General features: G+C 36.6%; 1 protein-coding gene across 2 annotated transcripts in view; it reads left to right on the forward strand.

The window, feature by feature from the left end:
• The window catches only part of CDKAL1 (CDKAL1 threonylcarbamoyladenosine tRNA methylthiotransferase), a 330383-nt gene that overhangs the window by 246563 nt on the left and 57732 nt on the right, over nt 1-26088 (forward strand). For both annotated transcript variants that reach the window (XM_087961383.1, XM_026669980.2), the window contains exons 12-13: nt 178-358; nt 2673-2735. In XM_087961383.1, coding sequence (XP_087817509.1) covers nt 178-358; nt 2673-2735 — 244 coding nt within the window. The remainder of the gene's footprint in view (nt 1-177; nt 359-2672; nt 2736-26088) is intronic.

The raw sequence follows: 26088 nt of genomic DNA on the forward strand, positions 1-26088 counted from the left end.
TGCTTGTGGAAGGTTGCTGTGTAGACTTTTCTGTATATGAAGATATTTGTAATGTTATTTTCCACAGGCGATGCACTTCAGAAATATTAAAGTAACTTGATGCAAAACTAATTGTCCATATTGCTGAAGGAAAAGTTGTCTGGTATTCAACTTCATTTTTCCCCCCACTCATTTCAGAGTACCTGGAATAACAATTGCTACAGACATCATTTGTGGGTTTCCAGGGGAAACCGATGAAGATTTTCAAGAAACCATGAAACTTGTTGAAGAATACAGGTTTCCAAGTCTTTTTATTAACCAGTTTTATCCACGCCCTGGGACTCCAGCTGCAAAAATGCCTCAGGTTCCAGCTCAAATAGTAAGAGTTGCTTTTTCCTTTTCCCTCTTTAAAAAACAAAACATTTTAAGTGAAATATTATCCACATGGTATAGATATATTGGATGCTGCTAATTTTTTTAAACCCTTTATTTTGCAGTAGATGGGGGACATTATTCAGTTTTATTGAGCTTATTTAGTTCAAAGTTTTATTTAAAAGTCTTACATCATTATACTGTCTATATAAAACCTATATTACATATGTACATGATGTACAATGTTAACTAGTACAACATCAGGACTCTCGTTATAATATTTTTTATAGCACCAGGTTCCCAATGATACAAATCAGAGGACAGGAGAAACAGAGCAAAATAATGTTAGAGAAGGGACATATCACAGTAAAATGATCTGCTCAAATCTACAAATAATCTGTTTCCAATCTCAGTGATCGGACAGTGATTCTCTCTGTCTCCCTGAAGATATCAAACTTTGGTGAATATTGGTCCATTTATTTTCACCAGAAGTATCTTTTCTCTATTTGTCATCATGCTTTTACCCCCTCCTTCTTTCCTTCCCTTAAATGGAGAATGGAATTTCTCATTTGCCAGGAATCTGGGTATGTAAAATTGACCTGCATTACCTGAGATCAGGTAAAGTAAAGATTCCCTCAGTACAAGTCCTGTTGGGCATATGCACATATTATTTTCTTGGTAATAAGTAGTTTGGTATTTACTTCCCAGTCCCATTTAGAGATTTCCTGATAATCTCACATTGAAATATTAATCAAATCTATTTCTGCTTACCTTTTCCAATATTGACCACTAGAATAAGAGCTGTCCCCCAGCTAAAGCTCTACTTCAGCTCTCAACACTCTTTAAAATCTATTCCTAAAAGTCAAGAGACATGCTCAAACAAAATAGAATATAACTCAGCTTGTTTGATTTCACTTATTTCCCCCTTCCATTTTACCTTTCCAAGCCACATCCAACAGATGAAATCAATGGAAATGGTAGAACAGTTGTGTTGTATGAGTAGATTTTTAGTCTGGAGCCAATTTTCTGGTTTGGGTTCACATGTAATGCTAATTCCCAAAATGTTTTATCTCATTTTGATTTAATAGAACATGTGAATCCAAACATTATAGGTTGCATTCGATACTTTATGAACATATCGTAGGAACATAAAAACAGCCAAACTAGATTAAGGCAGGTCCCATCCTACTTCCATGTTTTGTTTCTAAGAGCAAACACCTAGATACTTCTGGGAAGCTCACAAACAGGAACTTTCTGCCTCTATTATTCCTCTGCAACACTAGCTGGAGATATCAGAGATAACAGTAGATCTTCAAAATGAGTAACTCTCAACAAACCTATCATTCACAAATTCAGCCAGTATGTGAACTCAGCCAATTATAACTTATTCAGTAAGCCAGATTTGAGGTCTATGACTCTAGTGTGGAGGAGGAACAGACCTCAAATGCAATGTCCCCTCCATTTGCAAGCTGTTGGTGTTGACTTTCTTCATCAAGGCAAACATTGCCAAGCAACTGAAAGGCAGTCATGTGACTGGGGGGGGTGGGAGTGCAACATTTTACAATGGCCAGAACCCCTTTACAGGCCATAAAGCACCCTTTATGACAGCACCTTTATGTTAAATGACCAAGCATAAGTTGAGGAGCACATATCTTGCCTTTAGTCCATGAGCTCAGATCAGTGCAGAGAATGGTCTCTCCTGTTTTTCCCCACAATTGTGAACATCTAAGGTAGTCTGGCTGAGAGAGAATGGTTGGACAGCGAACTTCTGCAGCTGAAAATGAATTAGAGCGGTGTTTCTCAACCTTGGCGACTCTAATGTGTGTGGTACTTCAACTCCCAGATTTCCCCAGGCAGCATTCTGAGAGTCAAAATCAGCACATTTTAAAGTTATTGGGATTGAGAAACACTGGACTAGAACCTCCTTCTTCCCAGTAGCTCAGGTTTGAAATGAGGGGGTCCTTGGTGCTCTCTGAGCTGGCTTCTTTTCTTGCAGACGTTTCATTACCCTAACTAGGTAGTATCATCAGTGCTAGTCATGGTGGGGAGAGTTTCTGGTTTTGTTACTGTCACTGACCAAAAATATACACAGGTGTAATGAACTGGGGAATGTACTCCTTGCATACTGGTATCTGTTTACATTGCTTGCTAGTAATTTCATTTCTCTCCTTAGATGAAGAGAACTATTTTTAAGGGAGCAGGGATTTTTTTTTTTCTTTGCAAAATTGTATCAATTGGTATTTTCTGAACCGAGATTAAAATGTGTTATTTCTGCGTTTCTAATTTTCCTTTAAAATCATGTTTTTCTTCTTTCCCTACAGAAGAAACAAAGAACAAAAGAACTGTCCAAATTATTTCATTCATACAATCCATATGATCACAAGGTAAAAATAAAATGCAGAATATTTTAAATTACACTATGACATTCATATTATTCAACTATTAAAGCTGAGTAATGTCTTGGTCTCTACTTGTTGGCTACAAAAAGGTATTTTAAGGATCCATTGTGGGAAACAGAATCTAAATATATGAAAAACAGTATTTTTCTTTGGCTGGAATTTAGGGTCCTCCGTTTTTCTAGCTCTCTTAGTCATTGCTTTTCATGGATGAATGAATTGTCATGTCTTCCTTTTTTTCTCCTTCAGTGGTATGTTTTGTTTTTAATTAAGTCTCAAGAGCTTAGCAGGACTGTGGAACATTCATTGGGTTCTTTTAACATGGACAAGAATCTGAAGTTTTTAAACTTGTCATCAGTGGTCCATTGATCAGTCAGCTGAATTACTTGATTTGTTTATAATGTTCTGGCTGGAATTTCAAACCATACTGTATACATTTCTGTGGAGATGCTTCTTTCCTATTTCCTGTAAGTCAGACGTAATTTTAGAGTGGTGTGTTGGAATAGAGCAGCTCCCATGACTGCCAAACTTGGTGAAATGAAATAAGGAGTGACACAAACCCTGAAAAGTTAAGCTACCATGTTGGATAATCACCTACGTAACTTTTCTTTTGAGTGGAAAAAACAGGGATCTTCATTGTGATCTTGCTGCTGTATTTGCAAATTTTATTCTCAGGAAAGGAATTAAAAAGTACTATAGTCAAAGAGTCAAGAATCATAGCCATTGTGCAATAATGCTTAGGGCCAACTGAGGCCTGACATGAGTCAACAATAATGAGGGCATGATTGTAGAGGTGAGTTAACAGTACTTTATTGCAGGGGTCTTCAACCTTGGCAACTTTAAGACTTGTGGAAACTGGCTGAGGAACTCTGGAAATTGAAGTCTACAAGTCTTAAAGTTGCCAAGGTTGGAGACCCCTACTTTATTGCATATGAAAAGGCAATCCCTGCTCTGTTCTGGATGTTTCTTGCCTTCCACCTCCTCCTCCTCTTCCTACTTGTAATGCCAGAAGTAACAAGACAAATTTCAAAACATGTAAATTGATTAAAACAGGAAAAAGAAGGGAAACCCATGGAATTGTTTCATTGCATTGTACAGCAGAAGATACTTAAATTAAATGTAAGAGTATCTCAGTTAAGAAGCAAGAGAAGCAACTGAACCTCCGGAAACCTTTGAAATATTTTCACCTCTGAATTTTGCGGTGGGACATTTTTTCCATTTGTAGTACAGCACCTCCTCCTGTTCTTTTATTAGCACTTCTGCTAGCGTTTGGCCGTTGGTGTCCCTCTGCTCCATTCCAGTTCGTTTCTATTGTGGTACTTACAGATCAAAATATCCTGAAATCAATCTGACTTTGTTTGTGAATAAGTACATACATTTTTCATATTACTCTGTGTAAGGGGTGGAAAAGAATATAAATATTTAGGTTTGTTATTCGAATACTTCTTAGGTATTTTAATATACCTAAAATAACAAAAGTACCCAAGGTGAATGGCAAATAGCTTTTGAAAAATATGTTTTGCGAGACTAGAGGAACACAACAGAGTCAAAGATAAGATCTTCTGAAGAAATCTGGGTTCCAGAGATTTGAAGTTTGTATCTATTAATCTTAATTAATAAGTTCCTTTACCCAGATTCATTCCTGCTACCGGAAACAGCTCCTATATACAAATCCCATGCAGTTGTTTTTAGCTTAAACATTTGCTGTAACCTAATAATGTTCACAGGACATTAAAATTTCTAGGTTATAGTTTCTGTAATTCAATACATTCGTGCAGCTGCTGCCTTAGGGTGGCCCAGCTATTTAATTCACTTTACATATTTTAGTTCTTAATATTTTCCACAGATGCAGTGCTTAAGACTATAATTCTTTCCAATTCTTTGAAGTTAGCCGAAATGACTTCAGTAATTCCCACCACCCCCACCATATTATGGCTATAATCCAGCAAAATCCTAATCTTTAAAGAAGATAGTGGGTGGTTTGTATTCTTCACTGTCCCGTCTCCCTTCTGTTCAGAGCAATTCCAAAACTTCTTTTGCTTTCCAACTGGAAGAGACGGCTGAATTAGACAGGACCCTAAAAGCAGGGTGTGTGCATAAAACTCTGAAATAGGGCCAAGGGTATTAGCGTAGTGCCAGAAATATTTCCACGTAGAATCTAAATCATACGATCTAGTAATTGCATAATATGGATTCATCTGCATAGCTGCAGGGTTTTTTTTTTCCTGTTAGTGTTTAGAAATTTAGCTTTTGAAAGTTTCTATGCAAGGGGAAAACTGAAGGAGAAGACACAGTCTAGTTTTTGGTGTTTCAAACACTTATCTAGTTTGTCATCCCCTCCACAGACATGTGAAAAAATATGTGCTTACTTACTGACTGCGATTGAAGCACTGTGTCCATAAAATAGAGCAGAACTCTTCCCAGTGATAAAGTAGAGTAGATCATTCATTCATTCATTCATTCATTCATTCATTCAATCAATCAATCCATCAATCTCACCTTTATTATTTCTAGAAATAACTCAAGAGGTAAATCCCCTTCCTCCTCCTGTTTTCCTCACAACAACAACCATGTGAGGTGAGTTGGGTTGTAAGAGTGTGACTGACCCAAGGTCACCCAGCTGGCCTTAGCCATGAAAAAGGAGGGACTAGAACTCACAGTATCCAGGTTTCTAGCCTGTTACCTTAACCACTAAACCAGATTGACTTTTTTTCTTAATTTTCTTTCCCACTTTTCATCCTGAGCTTTTTAGGTGCAATGAAGCATCTTTTTCTAGTTCTTAGGATATATCTACCTCCATAAGGATTCACATCTCAGAGACCGTGAACTGTGAGTTTCATAGCTCATAGTTCAAGGACACTATAGTTGTGTTAAAACCAGGGGTAGGATTCAAATTTTTTAACAACCGGTTCTGTGGGTGTGGCTTAGTTGGTGGGTGTGGCTTGATGGTCATGTGACTGGGTGGACGTGGCTTGGTGGTCATGTTATTGGCTGGGCGTGGCCAACTCAATATCACTCACAACAGTCGTAAGTGTGAAAAATGATCATAAGTCACTTTTTTCAGTGCCATTGTAACTTTGAATGGTAACTCCACACAAGCAAAGTACCAAAGAAGGGGGAAAAAACTCCAGAGAAGTTCCTGAGACAGGAAGTCTAGTTCAGCCAAGAATGTAATAAGGGTTAACGGAGAGGCAGTTTCCTGCCTTCTTTAGAGGATTAGGCCAGTAATTTCTTCTAACAACCGGTTCTAGCGAACAGGTGCGAACTGGTAGAATCCCACCCCTGGTTAAAACAAACAAGCAAATAAAATGGCAGAGGTTAATGCATGCCCCAGGAGTCTGTTGAAAACCTTCAGAGAAACAGATGTCAGTATTAACAAATAATGAAGGGATTTCTTTTATCATTCTGAAAGTCTGTCTCCAAATTGGCAAAGCTGCAAACTAGGATTTTTCTAATTTAGTTTTTCCTAAATTAGGTGGTGGGAATGGATTTCATTCAAACTAAGGTACCTTCCATTCATGCAGTTGAAAGCTCTAAGCTCATATCCTGGTTTGGGTTTAAGCAATCTTGTTTCATTTAGCATTTGAAAGTAGGAGTGGAGGCATTTTTATATTATTATATTATAATAATTATAATAGTATATTATTAGATGAGTTAATGCTTGTCTGTAACATGATAATACAGTATGTTTGTGATTCAGATTGTCTTCATTTTGCAGTTGTATCTGTTTCATGGATACTATTTTCCTTGCATTGTAGAAATCAACTTGCATTCCTAAATTCTGGGGCCTAACATGTAAAAAGCTATTCCTTTCTGATGTCAACTTTGCTGTTGACTATAATTTCTTTCCTTAGTATGAGCTTATATTTACGCAAAAACTTGTAAGGTGAGCTATAATCCTTGAACATGTAATGTAGAAACACTCTACATTATTTCTAGTATTATGTGCTATGCTTTTTCAAAATTAAGTGATTATGATTCCTTTCAGATTCAAAAAGGCAGTTTCCAATCCAGTATGATTTACATTGTTAAAATTTCATGTCAAGTCTCCCTTAAACTGTTTCACTTTCCCAGTATCAGCTATTTCATTCTTAAAGGTGTTTTTATGAAGAGGGTTTCCCCCCTTATTAAACCAAATTCAAAATTATAAAATAATACCAAACGCTTTTAAATTTTCAAATGCCCTATTAGCTAAGACCAGGGGTGGGGGAGGAGCTGAAGAGTGGCTAGGAAGGATTAAATTTAGCTGCTGTCCGTGCCATAAGCCTGCATGTAGTTTCAATCTAATGGAATATGAAATAGCTGACAGATATGCACACTGATTTATGATGTGCTGAGATGGTTTCAGATTATGCCAATGATTTCCCCAAGGCTGCCCTCTCCTGAAACAGATAATTTTTGAAATTATAAATCCAGCCTTTCTTTCAGCCTCGTTTCCATATTTTTGAAGGTCAGAGCAGCTAGGTGATTTTTATAAAGTTTATCTTAGAAGATTTACAAAACAAGCAAGCAATATTCACAGAGCCCTTTGCAGTGTACCTCCCCTTCATTAGGCTTTTAGACAAGGGGTAGTCTGAGATTGTATTGTGTTGCATCCTAAAACCTTATACTATATTAGTCAGTATAATAAAACCCACTTATGGGATTGAAGCTTGGTTGAGCCTTATTTTTTTCAGGTTTCCCTTAATAGGGTCTCTATTCCATGGGTGACTAACAACAATAAGAAGACTCTCTGCTTGGCTAACATACCACAAAGACTATAAGTCAGCTATTCAGAATAATACACAATGTAGATTATTTCCATAGGGATTGTTAATTAGGTTGATGCTGTTGGGTACACCATCTCCATCTCCCAATTTTTTCCTGCTATGGTACTGAATAGAGAAGATATCATCACCTGGTGTTCTACTTTCCATCTCTATTCTGCTGCCGTTATGCCCACAAAAGGTTTAAAGATGGAATAAACAAAGGCTACTCCCTCAGGACTGTCAATGCTTATTACTCAGTAATGTTTCCCGTGGCTCTGAAAAGTTCTGTGCTGTAGATAAATTTGTTTCTGTTGTTCACATCCCCTCCCTGCTTTTGGTCCATTGCCTGTTTTTGTTTTTTTCCTGTTTAATGATGTGTAATGAATAAACATAAAGCTATACTTTTTGCTAGCTGTATTGAGTGGTGTGTGCTCTAGATAGAGGAATTGGCTGGGAATACTGTATGTTAGATGCAAACCAAACTGGAAATTATCCAGAAAGGTTTTCTAACAAATAGAAAAAATGAAAGTAAGAGGTTCGAGCCTTTCCTGAACATGGGCGTGATACATATATGGAAGAAAATAAAATAAAATCCAGGAAGGCAAGCACGGAAGGACATTGCCAGATGTCTTGAAAAAGCGAGCAACTTGAAGTTTGATAGCTCACTTAGGGCAATATCTCCTTTAACTCCTTTCGTTACATCAAATTGGATTTGAAATGTTTTTATTAATGAGTTTTCAAAGTATCAAATGAACAATATAAAACTAAAGTTGAACAACTTAATTCATAGGGTTTCATGATAGGGAGATTTCAATAGTCCTCTAGTGGGTCTCTTAAAAATAGAAGAAATGCTTAACCAAGCAGGTATGTCTAACCTTGTCTATTTCAATAGACAACATTCTTTAACCGCTTTAAATATTCTCCTCTTTTTGGGGGGCAGTAGGTTTGTATGTTATTGTATCCAGATGTATCTTTAATCCTGTGCATTATCCACTGGTCCACTATATGAGGTACAGTGTGTACATATTTTAAATAAATAATAGCACATATACACATCAAGCATGAATTCAGATTTTGTGTAAAAGTATGATATCCTCTGATTTCTGGAAGTGTTCTCATTTTTGGAAAGGTTTCTGCTATACTTTGTGAAGTTCTGTACTTAAGATTTTAGATTTGTGTAGGATGCACTTTGTAAATAATGTGGAGTTTTTGAAAAATAAGTTGTGCTTCTGTCTGTATCCTTAAACAAACTGATTTTCACTTTCTGTGGCTATTTCAAGAATAATGTCACATTAATCTTCCTACTTTATCCTTGTGATTGTTCCAGCAAACTAACTGAAAGAGAAGGAAGCAAGTGTTCTTTTCTGGGCTGGGTAGCTTCAGAACCAGCTAATATCGGTCTCTCACCTGGTTCCAACTTTTAAGGTGATCAAGGATGTGTGGCATCCTCAATGTTTTATTTTGGATCAAAGAATGGAAAGGAATGGTTCTTTCTACAGATGTGTATATGACATTTGCATACCATTAATATACAATATATTAATATATAATAATTTATTATTATAGAACCAGTTTGGCCTAGTGGTTATGGCACCAGGCTACAAAACAAAAATCCCGCTTAGCCACGAAAGTCAGCTGGGTGACTTTGGGCCAGCCATTCATTCTCAACCCAACCTACTTCTCACAGGGTTATTGTTGTGAAGAAAGGAGGAGGAAGGTATGTTGTATATATTTACTGCCTTGAGTTATTTCTGACAATAATCAAGGCAGAAAATGGATGAATGAATGCATGTATGAATGCTTTATATAGTACACATCAGAGGTGGTATTCAGCAGGTTCTGAACAGTTCGGGAAAACCGATAGCAGAAATTTTGAGTAGTTCGGAGAACCGGCAAATACCACCTCTGGCCGTGCTCACAGAACCAGTAGTAAAAAAAATTGTATCCCACCACTGGTACACATGACATGTAGTGCATATTTACAGCTGACAACAACATTATAAAATCTGGTGTCAATGAAATTATTTTATTAACTCGCAGAATCACCTTTCACAGAGATATTTTTATGTTTTCTATAAGGTAGAGATGTATTTACAAAGGCAAGATAGAATACAATCCTTAAGTTGAGAGTCTGAAGTATTTCTCCTGCTAAACTCTAAAGGTTACCATGTGAACCATTCCTGCCATCTTCATTGTATTTTGTTCTGGTTTAGTAGGACAAGATACCTCTTTTCTAAGAATTATCCTTAAAGCTTTGTCTTCAGCTAGAATGTCACTCCTAAGCACCGTCATAGTACGTGGTGCATTTTAGTTTTAAAATCTGTTCACTTGTATAAAACTTAACTGATATCATTTTTAACAGCATGCATGCCTTACATATTCATTCTAGTATATATATGTTAAATGGCTTGTAGAATTATGTGATACATTCCAACATTACCAGGAAGTAACATTTTAATAAGGGGTTTTAATCCTATGTGAAATCATTGGGATGAAAAAGCATGGAATAGTATATTTAATGTATAGCTATAGATATATACTCTTAAGTCTCAACAAATAAATACTTAATGCTGTTTTCTCTCACAATCCTATATTTTTGAAGGTATGCATTGTCCATATATACACACGTGCGTGTACATATAAATAAATATCACAGAGATTCAAGTGATTTATTTTGAATTTTCACACAAAACAGAAATTGTGTAAACTCCCCCACAAATACTCTGTGAAATTTCCTAATAGTACATTCATAATGGTTTTCCTTTTTCTGCTGAGAGACATTAATCAGGAAGCATCCGTAACAGTTTAATGTAGAAATGCATGAACATTTGTTTTCTTTCACAAGTTTTGAAGGGAAAGGATGCATATTGTAAAACCAAGACATTTAGGATTACTGTATTTAAACTGCTTGCGCAGGACAAGTCATTAAATGCTGATTCTTGTGTCAGGCAGACAATGGCAGCTGCTTATTAATTCATGGCATTATCCCATATTAAATCAGCAACGAATGGACAGCTTGACAGAATCTGTCATCAGAGGAAACATTATTAAAATAATTTCAAAACCCACTTTTAACTCTCTCTTTTTTTGCTACACATTTGGGTTTTCATTAATCCTTCCTTCTCTGAGCAGTAAACATTGCTTCTTCAGCTCTTTACCACCGAACAAAGCCCTTCCTGCCAGCTTTTTGGCGACTGTGCAAGCTTATTTAGGGTTCGCTCTGCAGATTGTGGCCAAGAGCCTATGAAGAAAATTTCCATTTCCAAGCACATCATTGTGGAGAATCACTCTGTGGTCTTTTCATTTTGATTGATGGGTTTGGTTTTGCACCATCTGGCTTCTGATAGGCTGCATTAATCATTGCTAGGGAAAGAAAACCAAGAAAATATATTCATGACTGTTTAATGTGTAGATATGTCACTGTTAAGAGTGGTGAGGTGGGGGTTTTTTTTAGGTATTAAAAACATATTGGTAGTTAAAAATTAGTTAGATGTAAAATTGTAGTTTACACAATGATCTGTTTATATATTTGACTATTTCAGAGTTGTTCCGGAACATAATTGTGCTTCCCTTCAGATGCCATAATGTATACACAATCTATTTTTTAATGAATTGTCCCTATTTCTATTCATTATGTTATTCTATATTTATTTAGCATATTTAGCACTTCTATTTATTTATGAATGTGGGAAGTTTTTTAGAGTTGGGGAAAAGAGTTGGTTTTCAGCGTAGTCCAACTGACCCTTCATTAGAAGTGTGCAATTTTACTTTCATATCCCTTCATTCAGAGGTGGTATCTTCAGGTTCTAACGGAGAACCAGTAGCAGAAATTTTGAGTAGTTTGGACAACCAGCAAATCCCACCTCTGACTGGAGATTTTACAGTATCCTTCTCCTGCCACGCCTACCAAGCCACACCCACAGAAGTAAACAATTTGAAACTCACCACGGCCTTCATTAGATTTATGAGAATTGAAATATAACATATATGTAAAATAATAGATTGGGAAAAGCTGCTTTTGGCAGTAAGTTTTAAAGTTTGCCCTGATTTGAGCACAATCAGGAATATATAGCATTTAACAGCATCTGCCTATATGCTATGTAGAAAATTGTATTATTTTTTTCGTAGGAAAGCCTTGGGACTGGTATTAAATACACAGTACTTGATGTTTAACCAAAAGACCAAGAATATGCTCACATTGATTTCTTTAAGAATAACATTATTAGCCTTTAAAGATTATTTTATCTCTTATCTTTTGTTTGCTACAGATATTTGATAAAATTAAATCAAGCCTATTTGGTGAAGTAATAGGCAGACTATAACCAGTTCACATAAAGTAATTTTTAAACAATTTTGAAGCAGAATTAGCAAATTCATATATCCATGAATTTACACTTTCTTTCACTTATGCTATAAACTTGTTATTAAGATAGAGTATATAGTAATCAGAACAGAAGTTTCAGTATACATTTACCTTCCTTCCAATTAAAGAAACAACACCTGGTTAAGTTTAGTTTATTTAGAGCAGTATTTAGATCTAAGGAAAAATTGTCTAAGGTTTCTTTGAGGTCATATGGTACAATTTGTTTAGGTTGAGACAGAATATTGTTATGGGGAATTGTCTTACGTTTGAAGAACTATTTGAAGGAAAACAAAACCAGTTCAGATTAGTTATTCAGTACATCTGCTTCTGTGATAGTTCAGTGATCTTAATCACTGTAGCCCTGATTCTAAAGATTCTGTATGCTTAAATTTTAAGTACAATTGCTTCGTTGCATACAGAGTTCTGGTGCTTCTTAAATAAGAGGTTATTTTATAATTATATTATATTATATTATACCCAGGAATCATCACTTGGGTATCATTTAATATAGAACGTGTTAACTAAGCTATCTTTGAGCTCCAGTGATTTAGTTAGTTGATTCCTTACCAGCAAACTCAACATAGCTGATAATCTCCTAAGAATTGTGAATGAATCTGTAAATCTGCCTTTTAAAAGCAAAACAATATATTTGCAGTAGAACAGAATGTGTGCAGCTCACGGTTTTATTTATTTATTTATATCCCATCTTTATTGTTTTGACAAATAACTCAATAAAGGTGATGAGCATATTCAACACACCTTCCTCCTCCGTTTCCCCCGAAACAATCCTATGAGGTGGGTTGGGCCAAGAGAATGGTTTTCATCGTTTTATGGGTTTCATGGGTTGAGCTGTGGAGTCCTTGGTGCTCTCTGAGCTTAGTTGTTGGCTTGCAGATATTTCATTATTCAACTAAATAATATCAGTATGAATGAGCATGAGGCTTTCTCCCTATTTATATACAGTATAAAAACCAATAAACTATTCCGTCCATCGCCATAGCACAGAAACCAATTTAAGCCCTCCAAAATATTTTGAATAAACCAAAAGACCCAGTAATCCAAGAAAAAAAGCAGACTCATCTACAAAATACAGTGGAAGGATTGTAACAGCTACTATGTAAGACTTACTCCACAGTTCAACCCTAAGCTACATATATTCTTTTTACCAAAAATGCTAAATCCCGAAGTAAGTACTACTAGGGCTACTGTATCTGGACTGAAAAAAATCTAGATAGGAACAAAGATGGACTGAAAATGTTAACTCTTTGTGGTCCTTATGGTAGCCCCACTGTATCTAATACTGCATGTTGCATTTCTAGGTTAAAAATCACAGAATTGCAGAAAATAAATAATCTGCAGAAATGTTTTATGCAGGCAACAATGGCTACTTTTTGGCAGGTAACAAGAAATAAGGCCCAACAAAGGAGAAAGTACTAATCTTATATAAGCAGCCCTAGCATTGGGGTTTTTTCCCCATTCTTATTGATGAATTGGGGAAGAACTATACATCCAAACACCCAAAACTCCTGCTGCAATTACATATATACTATTAACCAGTGGCCTCCAATCTTTTTGGAACCAGGGACCGGTTTCACGATTATTTATTCTTCCATGGACCGGCTCTTCGTTCGAAGCTGCCCCCCCCCTTCGACGAAACTAAGGTGCGAGCACCCAAACACCGCTTTCCAACTGAAAAACCGGAAGCACTTTCCAACCAAAAACCCGGAAGCAACCAAAAACCCGGAAGTGCTGTCGAAACAAGATGGCGGCGCCCAAGCTTTGCGGCCCGGTAAAAAATGATCCACGGACCGGTACCAGTCCGGGGACCGGTGGTTGGGGACCCCTGCTATAAACTTCTATTATCCCATATAGCGAATCCATCCTGCAGATTGGCTGTATGAGTGATAGGCAATAGTCATTGCCTCTAATGCTGCTCAGTGCAAGTTTTGTTTCTGAAATCTAAGTAGCTTTATTATAATCATATAATACAGTCATCTGCGCTATAAAACAGATTGCAAGTTTATTCTGTCACTCATTTTTGAACATACCTTTTTCATGTTTTTAAATAATTTTATAAAATTTGGGAAAATGAAGATGCAGATCAGCAGCTATGACTCTTGCATGATTTTGCATGAAATACTGTATTGAAATAAAGCTAGATACATTTTCAGATATGTTACTGGTTTTATTTTACAGTATTTGTAACGCACCCAAAACCGAAAGCCAGCCTTGATCCATTTTTCTAGGAAATGATTTTTAAATGTGTAAAAGCAAATGAAGCCCCCCCCCCAAAAAAATTGGCCATTTTAATAGAAATGAATCACTACCATGCCATAATTGCCTATGCTCTGAACAAGTCTGAGAATATTATTTTCATAAGAAATCACAGCAATAGCTTTTTTCCATGATGCCCTGGAATCACCAGGGAAACCTACATCGTCTATTGGGTGGAGAAAGGAAGGTTTAGAAAGATGATAGAATTTAAGAAAGTTTGCAGGTATGGAGGCGGTTACAACTCTGTTTGTAGCAGGATGATCCATATTTCCTAAAGTCAGTATGTTTTAGGTCCAACAAAATTGTCTTGCTTAGGCCAATTTAAGAAGATCCCACCAAAGAATTTATGTTTCTTAGGTGTAGTTAAGTTGGAATAGAAGAAACAGCAGGAAAAATAAATGTAGTAAGCAAATTGTGCTTCTAGAATTATTTCTGAGTTTTATTCAGCATTACATGATCAAGAGATTGGGGACTTAAGAATGGCCCAAGCTGCGGTCGGTCTTTCCCATGCTTTTTTCTAGATTTTTTTCTCCCCCACCTAACTTGTTTAGCTCACTTTCAGATTTGATCTTTCTTTTGCCAGTTTCTCCCCACACTGTTTTGATTTGGAAGTGAGATCCTATTGATAGATAATACTGTCCTGTGTCCAGGGGTGGGATTCTACAGGTTTGCACCTATTCGCTAGAACCGGTTGCTAACATTCTAAGCAATTTGGAGAACCAGTTGTTAGAAGAAATTACTGGCTTAATCCTGTAAGGAAGGCAGGAAGGAAACATTCTGGTGTTGCTTACAGAAACTGCCTCTCCATTAACCTTTATTACATTCTTGGTAGGACTAGACTTCCTGTCTCTGGAACTTCTCTGGAGTTTTTTTTCCCTCCATTGCTGGTACTTTGCTTGTGTGGAGTGACCATTCAAAGTTACAATGGCACTGAAAAAAGTGACTTATAACCATTTTTCACATGTACGACTATTGCAGCATCCCCACAGTCACAAGAGGCCAGGCGAGGAGATGCGTGCCTTGATGTGAATGAAGTTGAGTTGGCCACACCCAGCCAGTCACATGACCACCAAGCCATGCCCACCAACTAAGTCACGTCCACAGAACCGATCGTTAAAAAAAAATGAATCCCACCCCTGCCTGTGTCCCTTTACTTTGTTTATTTATTTTGTAAATGAAGTATAACATATTTATATAAATTTATACATTCAAATATAAATGTGTTTATGTAAATAAAACATACTTCTGTAAATATTTGTTTATATTTATTTACTTTATTTTCCAACATGCTCCTGGGTTGGAAGGAATAAAAATAAAGTCTGAAATACAAGGAGGTCTTAGGAAAATAGCAGCTGATTCGAAAGGAATTCTGATGATTAAACATTGCTCTGAGGATTAAGAAAAAGAAGTTAATAGGAACCCAAAGGAACAAAATAAATGCAGAGGGTATGGACAGTGGTTTTTGCATGGATGATTTAAACACATATATTAAATAGTAATATACAGGACATTAATCATAAGTGTCAGAATTTTTAATTTTCAGGACAGGACCTGAAACCTAGAAGGGCAGAATAGTACACACCAATTCCACGCAGGCATTTTATTATTGTTATTTATTTAATTATAATTTTAAATTTATGGAAATGTGATATATTGAGAAATGGTCTCCAAGATTTTGTATAAGTGTGAAGTAATTTGGGGAGAAAATGTTCTGTGATATTCACTGAATATCTAAGAATATTCAGAAACTGAAGTAAGGAACTGATATAAATTGATATAACAATTCACTATGCTCCTGTTCAGTGGTTGATCACTTGTTCAGTTGTTTTCAACTTCTTGTGACCCAATAGACATCAAAAGACACCAAGATTGTCATTAACTGCATATTTGAGTTCTTGTAAGCTTATACATTGTAGTTGCAGTACGTTAGTTGTTATAGCATTTAGCCACCCTGTCTTTTAAACCTTTTTCAAGCATCAGGGTATTCTTTCCTAATGCTTACTTTTCCAATGTTTGTCCAAAAATACCTAAGCTTTTGCTTATTTATCAATGCCTCTATTTAGCATCCTTATTTTAGTTTATCCACATTGAATTATTTGTTCTTCTTGCAGTCGAAGAATGATTTTTCCCCATCATGACAATTCAAAGATAACATTTGTTCCTTCATTCAGCCCTTCTAGTAGTCTAACATTCAAACCAGTTACAAACCATGGCCTTGACAATGTGTAATGTCAGTGTAATATGTCTGAACTATTTTGTTTAGATAAATTTTATCTATTATATCACTAATGAAAATATATTCGTAACGTTGACCGTTTAGTTAGTATCCAGTAGAGGAGCGATGGGAAAAATGGCAATGGACTTTCCCAGCATTCATTTTCTATTTGCAATGTAATAGGATGGAGATTATGGCAGAGCTTCAGCAATAGGTCTAGGAAAGTTGTATCATATCACTGCATTTGTTCAGTGTCTAGTTTAATATATACAGTATCATAATGATGTTTCAGAGGAAAAGAATAGTTCTATGATATCTGTGTGTACCAGACACAAATCCTATGGCAGGCGTAACGTCCTGCAATACTGCATCTGTGTCTTGATTTGTTTTCCAAACCTCCTGTATGTCTATAAATAACTTATGATGCTGAACTGTTATGTTCCTTGACTTTGGGTGACATAGTACAGTCACATTTCTTTTCTGAAATGAAAGACTGCAATCTCAACTCTGTAGAATGCAAGTCACTTTTTTTCTTACAGATGAAAGCACAAGAATTGTTTGCTCTTCATGGCAGAGATCAAAGGAATAGTTTAATGCTGAAACACAGACCTTCAGACCTCAATTTATTAAACAAATTTGGTTTTTTATTTTCAACTCCCGCTGTTCCGCTGTATTTGCTTTACAGCATAATATGTGACACTTTAGGTTTATACAATTTAATCTTTATATGTGTTGCTATTATCTGCTAAGTAATTGCCTCTTAAATTTTTGTTTTTAAATCTTTGTATCCTATAAATTAAATAAGCATGTCTGTGCTGTAAAGGTAATAAATGTCCTTGAGACTTGACTGTGATACATATGCTTTAAATGTTCTTGAGATTCGTATGTATGTATGTAAAGTTGTAAGCTGCCCTAGGACCAAGATTGCTGCCTCCTTTTGAACTTGATAGATTGAACAAAGTCTCAGAATGATTACAATGTCCAACCACCATATAAATTTAATTAATAAGACAAAGAGAACATTTTCTATGGCATCTACATATGTGTGTATATACACTGCTCAAAAAAAATAAAGGGAACACAAAAATAAGATATCCTAGATCTGAATGAATGAAATATTCTTATTACCTACTTTGTTCATTACATAGTTGAATGTGCTGACAACAAAATCACACAAAAATTATCAATGGAAATCAAATTTAGCAACCCATGGAGGTCTGGATTTGGAGTTATGCTCAAAATTAAAGTGGAAAAAAACACTTACAGGATGATCCAACTTTGATGCAATGTTCTTAAAGCAAGTCAAAATGAGGCTCAGTAGTGTGTGTGGCCTCCACATGCCTGTATGACCTCCCTACAATGCCTGGGCATGCTCCTGATGAGGTGGCGGATGGTTTCCTGAGGGATCTCCTCCCACACCTGGACTAAAGCATCCCCCAACTCCTGGACAGTCTGGTGCAATGTGGCATTGGTGGATGGAGCGAGACATGATGTCCCAGATGTGCTCAATTGGATTCAGGTCTGGGGAATGGGCGGGCCAGTCCATAGCATCAATGCCTTCGTCTTGCAGGAACTGCTGACACACTCCAGCCACATGAGGTCTAGCATTGTCATGCATTAGGAGGAACCCAGGGCCAACCGCACCAGCCTATGGTCTCACAAGGTGTCTGAGGATCTCATCTCGGTGCCTAATGGCAGTCAGGCTACCTCTGGCGAGCACATGGAGGGCTGTGCGGCCCCCTAAAGAAATTCTACCCCACACCATTACTGACCCACTGCCAAACCGGTCATACTGGAGGATGTTGCAGGCAGCAGAACGTTCTCCACGGCGTCTCCAGACCCTGTCACGTCTGTCACATGTGCTCAGTGTGAACCTGCTTTCATCTGTGAAGAGCACAGGGCACCGGTGGCAAATTTGCCAATCTTGGTGTTCTCTGGCAAATGCCAAATGTCCTGCATGGTGTTGGGCTGTAAGCACAACCCCCACCTGTGGACGTCGGGCCTTCAAACCACTCATGGAGTCTGTTTCTGACCGTTTGAACAGCCACATGCACATTTGTGGCCCACTGGAGGTCATTTTGCAGGGCTCTGGTAGTGCTCCTCCTGTCCCTCCTTGCACAAAGGCAGAGGTAGTGGTCCTGATGCTGGGTTGTTGCCCTCCTATGGCCTCCTCCATGTCTCCTGATGTACTGGCCTGTCTCCATGCTCTGGACACTACGCTGACAGACACAGCAAACCTTCTTGCCACAGCTCGCATTGATGTGCCATCCTGGATGAGCTGTACTACCTGAGCCACTTGTGTGGGTTGTAGACTCTGTCTCATGCTACCACTAGAGTGAAAGCACTGCCAGCATTCAGAAGTGACCAAACCATCAGCCAGAAAGCATAGGAACTGAGAAGTGGTCTGTGGTCACCACCTGCAGAACCACTCCTTTATTGGGGATGTCTTGCTAACTGCCTATGCTTTCTACCTGTTGTCTATTCCATTTGCACAACAGCATGTGAAATTGATTGTCAATCAGTGTTGCTACCTAAGTGGACAGTTTGATTTCACAGAAGGGTGATTGACTTGGAGTTACATTGTGTTGTTTAAGTGTTCCCTTTATTTTTTTGAGCAAGATAGATAGATAGATAGATAGATAGATAGATAGATAGATAGATAGATAGATAGATAGATCGATCTTTGGTTATTCGGGTTTTCTCCCGCGTAAAATTGGAAGTATCTAGGCAACGTTTCGATGAAGTCTCATTCATCATCTTCAGGCTTGTGTCTTTGGCTCTGTGCTTCTCAGAGTAACAAATACCCACGAGAACCTCAGAATATATATATATATATATATATATATATATATATATATGTATGTATGTATGTATGTATGTATGTATGTCATTCAGCTTTGTTCGGGTATTTTCCCACGTCATTGTAGTTGTGCTTTTAAAGTTGTAGCAACGTTTCAGCAGAGTCTCATCTGCCATCATCAGGCTTCTGTATCAGCCTGATGATGGCAGATGAGACTCTGCTGAAACGTTGCTACAACTTTAAAAGCACAACTACAATGACGTGGGAAAATACCCAAAGAAAGCTGAATACCATACATATAAATACCCGCGAAAACTTAAGATATATATATATATATCTTAATATATATATATATATGAAAGTAAAAAACCCTAGATATGCTATGGTGCTTAAAATAAACTAAATGTAGCAAAAAGAAAGAACAATTAACAGAGAAAAGATAAAAGAGACATATAATATCTATTGGTATCAGTATAAATTTAACCCAATCCTTAAATAAATCTTTAATCTAGACCATATAAAAACTTATCACCGCATCTTCTCATTTTTAGAATATAAAATCTTCAAAAATAGGTAACATGTATTGTGAAATATATCCCTTAAAATGAGAAAACAGGTTTCTTTCCAATTACCCTCTGTGCTGTGCCATGGGCTGATCAAATTATAATGACCTGTTCCATACATAATGCTAAACCAACATTTGATTCAAAACCAAATGTAAAAGCTAAGAAGTGTGCTTCATTCTTTCCCCAAGTAATCATCTCCAGATATTTTTCTCCTCTAGCAATTCCCCCTTCAAAAGTGAATTTTTGCCTGTAACTTTCATTGGCCTTCTTTCATTCGCTGTGTGGTATATTAAGTCACAAGCTCATGCAGCATCATTTTAATGTTGTTATGTATGGCTCATTAACAAGCATTTGTGCCTTGCTGTGCTCTTTGAACCCCACACAGCAACAAATGTTGCTTTGTCACAGTTCTGGAAATCCAAACAACACGATGAAATCGGAATGGATAAAACCGAGCAATGGTGTTTTAGCTGTGCGTGCACTGCAAACAGAGGCTGACTCTGTAGCAGAACAAAATTGTTCTTAGAAAGCAAAAGGAAAAGTAAAATGCCTTGCTAGTGTCATCCAGAATCCAAGAACAGATCTGTGGCCAAAATTTTATTCTAAGATTTCTGGCAGCTTAATGCAAATTGGTTTCTTGAAGGCTGACCTGGGTCACATACATGAAACTAGAACTTGTTAGGGGTCCACTATTGGTTTCACCGCTCTTATGATAGGGTTTCATTATTTACTGAAGCCCAAATTTAACCATTTTTTTAAAATGTGGACTTGTGTTTGTTTGTTTTTAAATTTCCCTTGGCTAAATTGTATTGCAAGAGCTTCTGTTGTTTATAAAACAAAACAAAAAAAATGCTATTAAACATGAATAGCAATGGTTAACTAGTTCCTGTGTTTCCAGTAGTTATTTAGAACATCACAGACTACAAAAGAATGTGAGTCTCTATATATGAATAAAATAAGAGATAATTAACCTCAAATAAGCTTTCCTAAAGAAGCAGAAACTGCTTCCTTTATAGATGAAATTGGTATCCTCTGTTTTGCGATATTAGATTTTAACACCATCTGCACCTTGAACATAATGCTAATATCTTGCACAGTTGGAAACACTTGTTAATGAATGCTTGGAATATAAGTTCTAAGGGATAGATGTCATTCCACAAATTGAGTTACCTTGTAAACAAAATGTGGTGAGGAAGATTGTGCTTTTATCATTTGCTGCTTTACCAATTTCATTTCCTAAATATATTCTGCTGCAATATGCTTTCATAGGGTAACAATATTTGCAAACTGCTTGACCTTTCCTTTCTTCCTGAAGACGGCTTTTCATAGAGCTAAATAAATATGTTATGGTCCTGCATCACCCCATTGATCAAATCAGTGGATAACAGCAACAGCTATTCAAGAGCTTATTATGTAGGCCTTGCAAGTTCCTTACATCCTAAAACATTTTAAATTGGGTATATTAGATCTGTAGTGACGTAATTATAATAACAACAAATGTTCCTAGTTATTTTCCCTGTTCAGTATAGAAGATAGTGGAATATCTTGATACTTCTAGATCAGTGGTCCCCGGTTTAGCAGCCCTGCTGAAGAGAGAGAGAGGGGAGACAGGCCACAGTGAGTGATGGCACATACGTGTGCACGCAGCTCGACTTGCACAAGTGTCCAGCCAGCACACATGTGCAAGTTGAGCTGCAGGTATGTGTGCATGCACCCCGGCCTGCCACTTGCACACTTCAGGCTGTGTGCAACGGCCTGATCGAGTTCCAAATAAGCTATAGCACGGTAGTGGGACACAGCCAGGGACCCCTGTTCTAGATAAGCTACTTTTCATACACTTAAAGGTTCATCCTTAAAGTACTGAAAACACCTTTCTTAAATCAAAGAGTGGTTATTTTTACCTCATGCCAATCATTTCCCATACATCCTAAGGTAGTGCTGTTTAGAAAATTATGTATTTCAATAGTTAAATAAACTGGAAAAAACATTGCAATGGTAAAAGGTTTTTTTCAAATATAGAAAAAGCTATATACAGATATTTCAAATATTCCAAGTGTTTTTCTGAATGCAGGACACTTTTGCATCTTCCTCACCTCTTGGCCATTTGGGTGATGCCCAAAATCCCTATCTAATCTGCCAGTAGTGGTTCTTGCTGCTGCTTCCAATAATTGCCTGATAGTTGTTTTACATTAATAGAACAGATCTCTGAATCCTAGTAGCCGATTCTGACTGGCTGTTCTATTTTTCATTTGCTGCTGCTTCCCTCACTCATTTGCAGCCCCCACTTTTCTGAAAGACACTCCAACCTCGGCTCTCCATGGTCAGGGGACTTAATAGAAAGAAGTCCCTTTAAGAAATCAACAACGGAGGCTGCACAGAACAGTAAGAACTGAGGATAACACAAGAAAAGGAGGAGTAGGTACTTGAGAAAACAGGTGGCTTTGCAGAAGTAATTGGCTGTCAATTTAATCCATTAAATTCATTCTAGATATCCTACTGTGGTTAAAACCTCTGATGAAGCAAGTCTTCAGAAAGCTCAGCTGTATTTGACTAGGAGCAGACTAGAAGAGATGGTGGAGAATGAGATATCTGAGTGCATTTATGTGTTGGTGCACATGAGTGGCATATACATATTCATGTATTTTCTAATCCAGCGACGAGCAGTACATGCACTGTGACGGCTCAAATAAAGTTGCTCTACTCTGCAAAATCTTTTCCTTAACAATACCTGAAAAGGAGGGTGGAAGAATACAGAGCAAAAAAACAAGTTAACCCTCTTATTTCTCTTGTTGGAAAATGAAAATGTTCACAGGGCTTTTAATATTGCCCTAGCATTTATAATATCTCTCTATCTCTATTATCTCTTCATATAATACTATTCACGCATGTTCAACAGAATAGATAGAGAAGGAAGCATAAATGATCGAATGATCTTCACATTTCCTCTCCTTTTGCTAGTCCTGTGTTAAAGGATGAATACTTTTTTTAAAAAAATGGTTCTATCCGTGATTTGGAAAAAGGTACATCACTCCGTTTTGCTTGAAACCTTGTGGTCAGAGCGTCATTGCCCTAGTTATGGGGAGCAAAATATAAACCCTTTAATTAAATATTCAGGCTTACCAGCTCTCCTCATTTCTTCTTCAAGATCCTAAAAGTCTATTTTAAGGGAACCATCTAGAGAAGGAAAGGCTCTCTTGTTCTCTATATAATTTGAACTCTGCAAAGGAAACGGATGCATGAATCAATCATACTTCCTCTCCTGCTGTTTTTGGTGGAATATACAAAGCTTACCCATACTGGGGTTGGAGGAAAATTTAGAAACATGATTTAAATCTCTTGTTTCCTCCTCCTTCTGAAGTTTTTTTTTAATTTTAGCTGTACAGTTGATACTGAAAAATCAAATAAAAAGCACCCAGTGTGCTAAAAGCTGTCACAATTCTTTTCTGCACTATAAAGAGTATTTATGCACCTCCTCCCACCAAATCATCTTCTCAAGTGCAGAGATACTATATAATGTCCATATTCCCCCCTCCATGTTTGTAAACATTTTATTTTTATTTATCCACAGACATTGAATGATCTGCTATTTCCTAGAGAGCATTAAAGAGAAGAATTCATCTATTTTATTGTTGGAATTGTCATAAGAGATGGGATTTAGGTTTGGGGCTTGTTATTGGGTTTTTGGGGATGTCTCAGGTTAGAATTACTGTCATGTAAGAAATAGCCTTATGATTGACTGACAGTGCAATATCTGAGAAGATACAGACTCTCATAATAATGTGACACTTTATGAGTAGTTTGACTGCTTTCATTACCTGGATTTTTACCTCAATTTCCATATGAGGGCTGCTAGTGGTAGGAAAATTGTCAAGATCCAGTCTGTGTGGCTGTTTCTAATAGGATTTAGGAATAGTACTTCAAATATTTTAATTGCAAGAGAACTTTGTAGTTTTTTCAAGAAAGAGAATTTCCAAGTTCCAATTTAAAAATATTCAGATAGAATGCAAGCAACTGTTGAAATTCTGTTTCTTTGTCGTGAATAGGCAGTATATTTTACTTATACAAACATATACCTAAACACATGCACACAAAAACTGTCATATTGATAGATAGGCACCATTTTACTTACACCAGTAAACCTCTTGGGGTTTTGGTCAGCAGTGTTTTTCATTGGGAATATATAAGTTTAGGTATGAAAAATGTTGGTTTTCTAAAATTTATGATATCTACAGTATATTTAAAATTGAATATCAGTGTTCCACATTTTTGTCATGATTTTAGTCTTGAATTATCAGTAAAAGAACAATCTGCCACGTTGCATAGATTATGCTTACCTATAGATTTATAAAGATGGAGGATTTTTACTACGAAAAAATGGCTCTCAGTGGTTTTTGATACAATGGACCAGAGTTTCAAAGTTTATTCTCTTGCTGTCATAGATCAACATATAATGATAACAACTGTGACCTAAAATATTAAAAAAGAAGAATGAAGCTAACATTTTCCAACATAGGGCGATATAACAATGCTTTACTATATCTATGCTTTCCTTACTGTGAACATAAATGAGCAATATTGTAACATCCTTTTTCAGATTTCTGAAGATTTATCGCTAATAAAAATGTGTTCTCCTCCACAGTACAGTTGAGGTGATTAGTTGAGGCCAATGTTACAGTGTTCCTGCTCATCCTTCTGTATGTTTAATCTAGGATACATTGCTTGATCTCTTATAAGGCCCTCTCCAACCTTAATGTTATTGATGATTGAAACAAGAATTCGCAATAAGAGAATTCAGAGGCTGTACTTTTTTCTCCCACAAGTAATTGAATTTATTGACAAGGATTAACTGTGATGGTAATCTCTCCCTCAAAATTAGTTTTACTCAGTATTTTAAATGTCAAATCCTCAAGGCTACAGCTTGCATTAGAAATGTAGTGAGGGACAAAAAGCATTCCATTAAGTTGAAATGAATTATTTTCTCTTTTTTTTTTCCTTTACTTATAGACACTAATTTGTGCCCCTAAGAATATTATGCTCAACATCTTGGTCTGAAAGAGTGTACTTCAGGGGACTTAATTGTTCCCATGGTGGTCATTCCAATTTTTAATTATTATATTAGAAATTTTTCTTGTTATTTCCCAGTATTACAGGATTTTGCATTACAGTTCTTTAGTAGTTAAATATCTTACCTTGTTCAACATGATTTCTGTAGGTTCCCATTTGTAAAGGAGATTAGCCCATCATGTTGAAATTTGATCACTTCTGTTTTAATAGAGTTAATTTTTATTTTGTCTTCCCTACACTAATTGTCTTAAGGATTGTAGGCCTTGTTAGAAACCAACTTGTATAAAATAGACGATACAGATAAAGTAGAACAGATACTGGTTACTTGCTAACACTGAAGGATAGAATTCATTTTCAAGGTAAAAAAAGAAGTAAGAAGACAACCTTGTTTAAGTTTTCTTACAATAGAAGTTGGGTCTTCATTTGACATCAAATTTGCATATATATATATTGTCATGGAATAACATGATTAATCTTATTGAAGCATCCATCCATAGATATTTTAATAATTGTTTCCACAGTCTCTTCCTAGAGATCAAATCAAATCTTTAAAAAATCTTAAAAATCTTAAAAAATCTTTAAAAAATTGGGTGGTGGCAGAAGATTTAAGATAATGGATTGATCTACTATTGATCATCCTGCCCTAAAGTCCACTTCAGCCAAGACTTGTTTTTGTTCTATCCAATCATTGAGTTTCTCATATAAATGTTTAGCATACAGGTTTATTAATGACACTTTTAAGAGGCTGTTTGGATGAAAATCAACAGATACATCACCTCTCTTAAAGATTGGGACTGTAATAGAACAGCACCAGTATTTGGACATCTCAATAAATTTATAAATAGGGGTGAAGAGGAGCCCACCACTATGTTAACTTTTATCAATTCTGCAGGGATCACATTTCCAGCAGATGTCTTTCATTTTTTAGATGGGCTATAAGTTTAGAGTTTCTGAGATTCAAAGTAGAGGCCAGCCAGGAAGAATTTATAGTGATTCCCACCACTCTAGCGGAAGGTTGCTGTAAAATCTCCATTCCCTCCCCACTCCTGAGGGAAGGTTACCACTGGTTCTCAAAATTTCCACTACCGGTTTCAATGTCCACTACTGGTTCTCAAAATTTCCACTACTCAAAATTTCCACTACCGGTTCTCCAGAACTGGTCAGAACCTGCTGAATACCACCTCTGGTATAAGTCCTGTATACCACCTCTGGTATAAGTCCTGGTATAAGTCCCATTTTAGCCAAGTAATCACATATTGCAGGAATGGACAAAGATGGTTGAACGTAATTGTGCAAAGATTAAGATGCTGT

Source organism: Notechis scutatus, chromosome 3 (assembly GCF_049901735.1).
Source record: "Notechis scutatus isolate UNSWTSFEM ecotype Mainland chromosome 3, rNotScu1.2, whole genome shotgun sequence".
Classification (NCBI taxonomy): Eukaryota; Metazoa; Chordata; class Lepidosauria; order Squamata; family Elapidae; genus Notechis; species Notechis scutatus.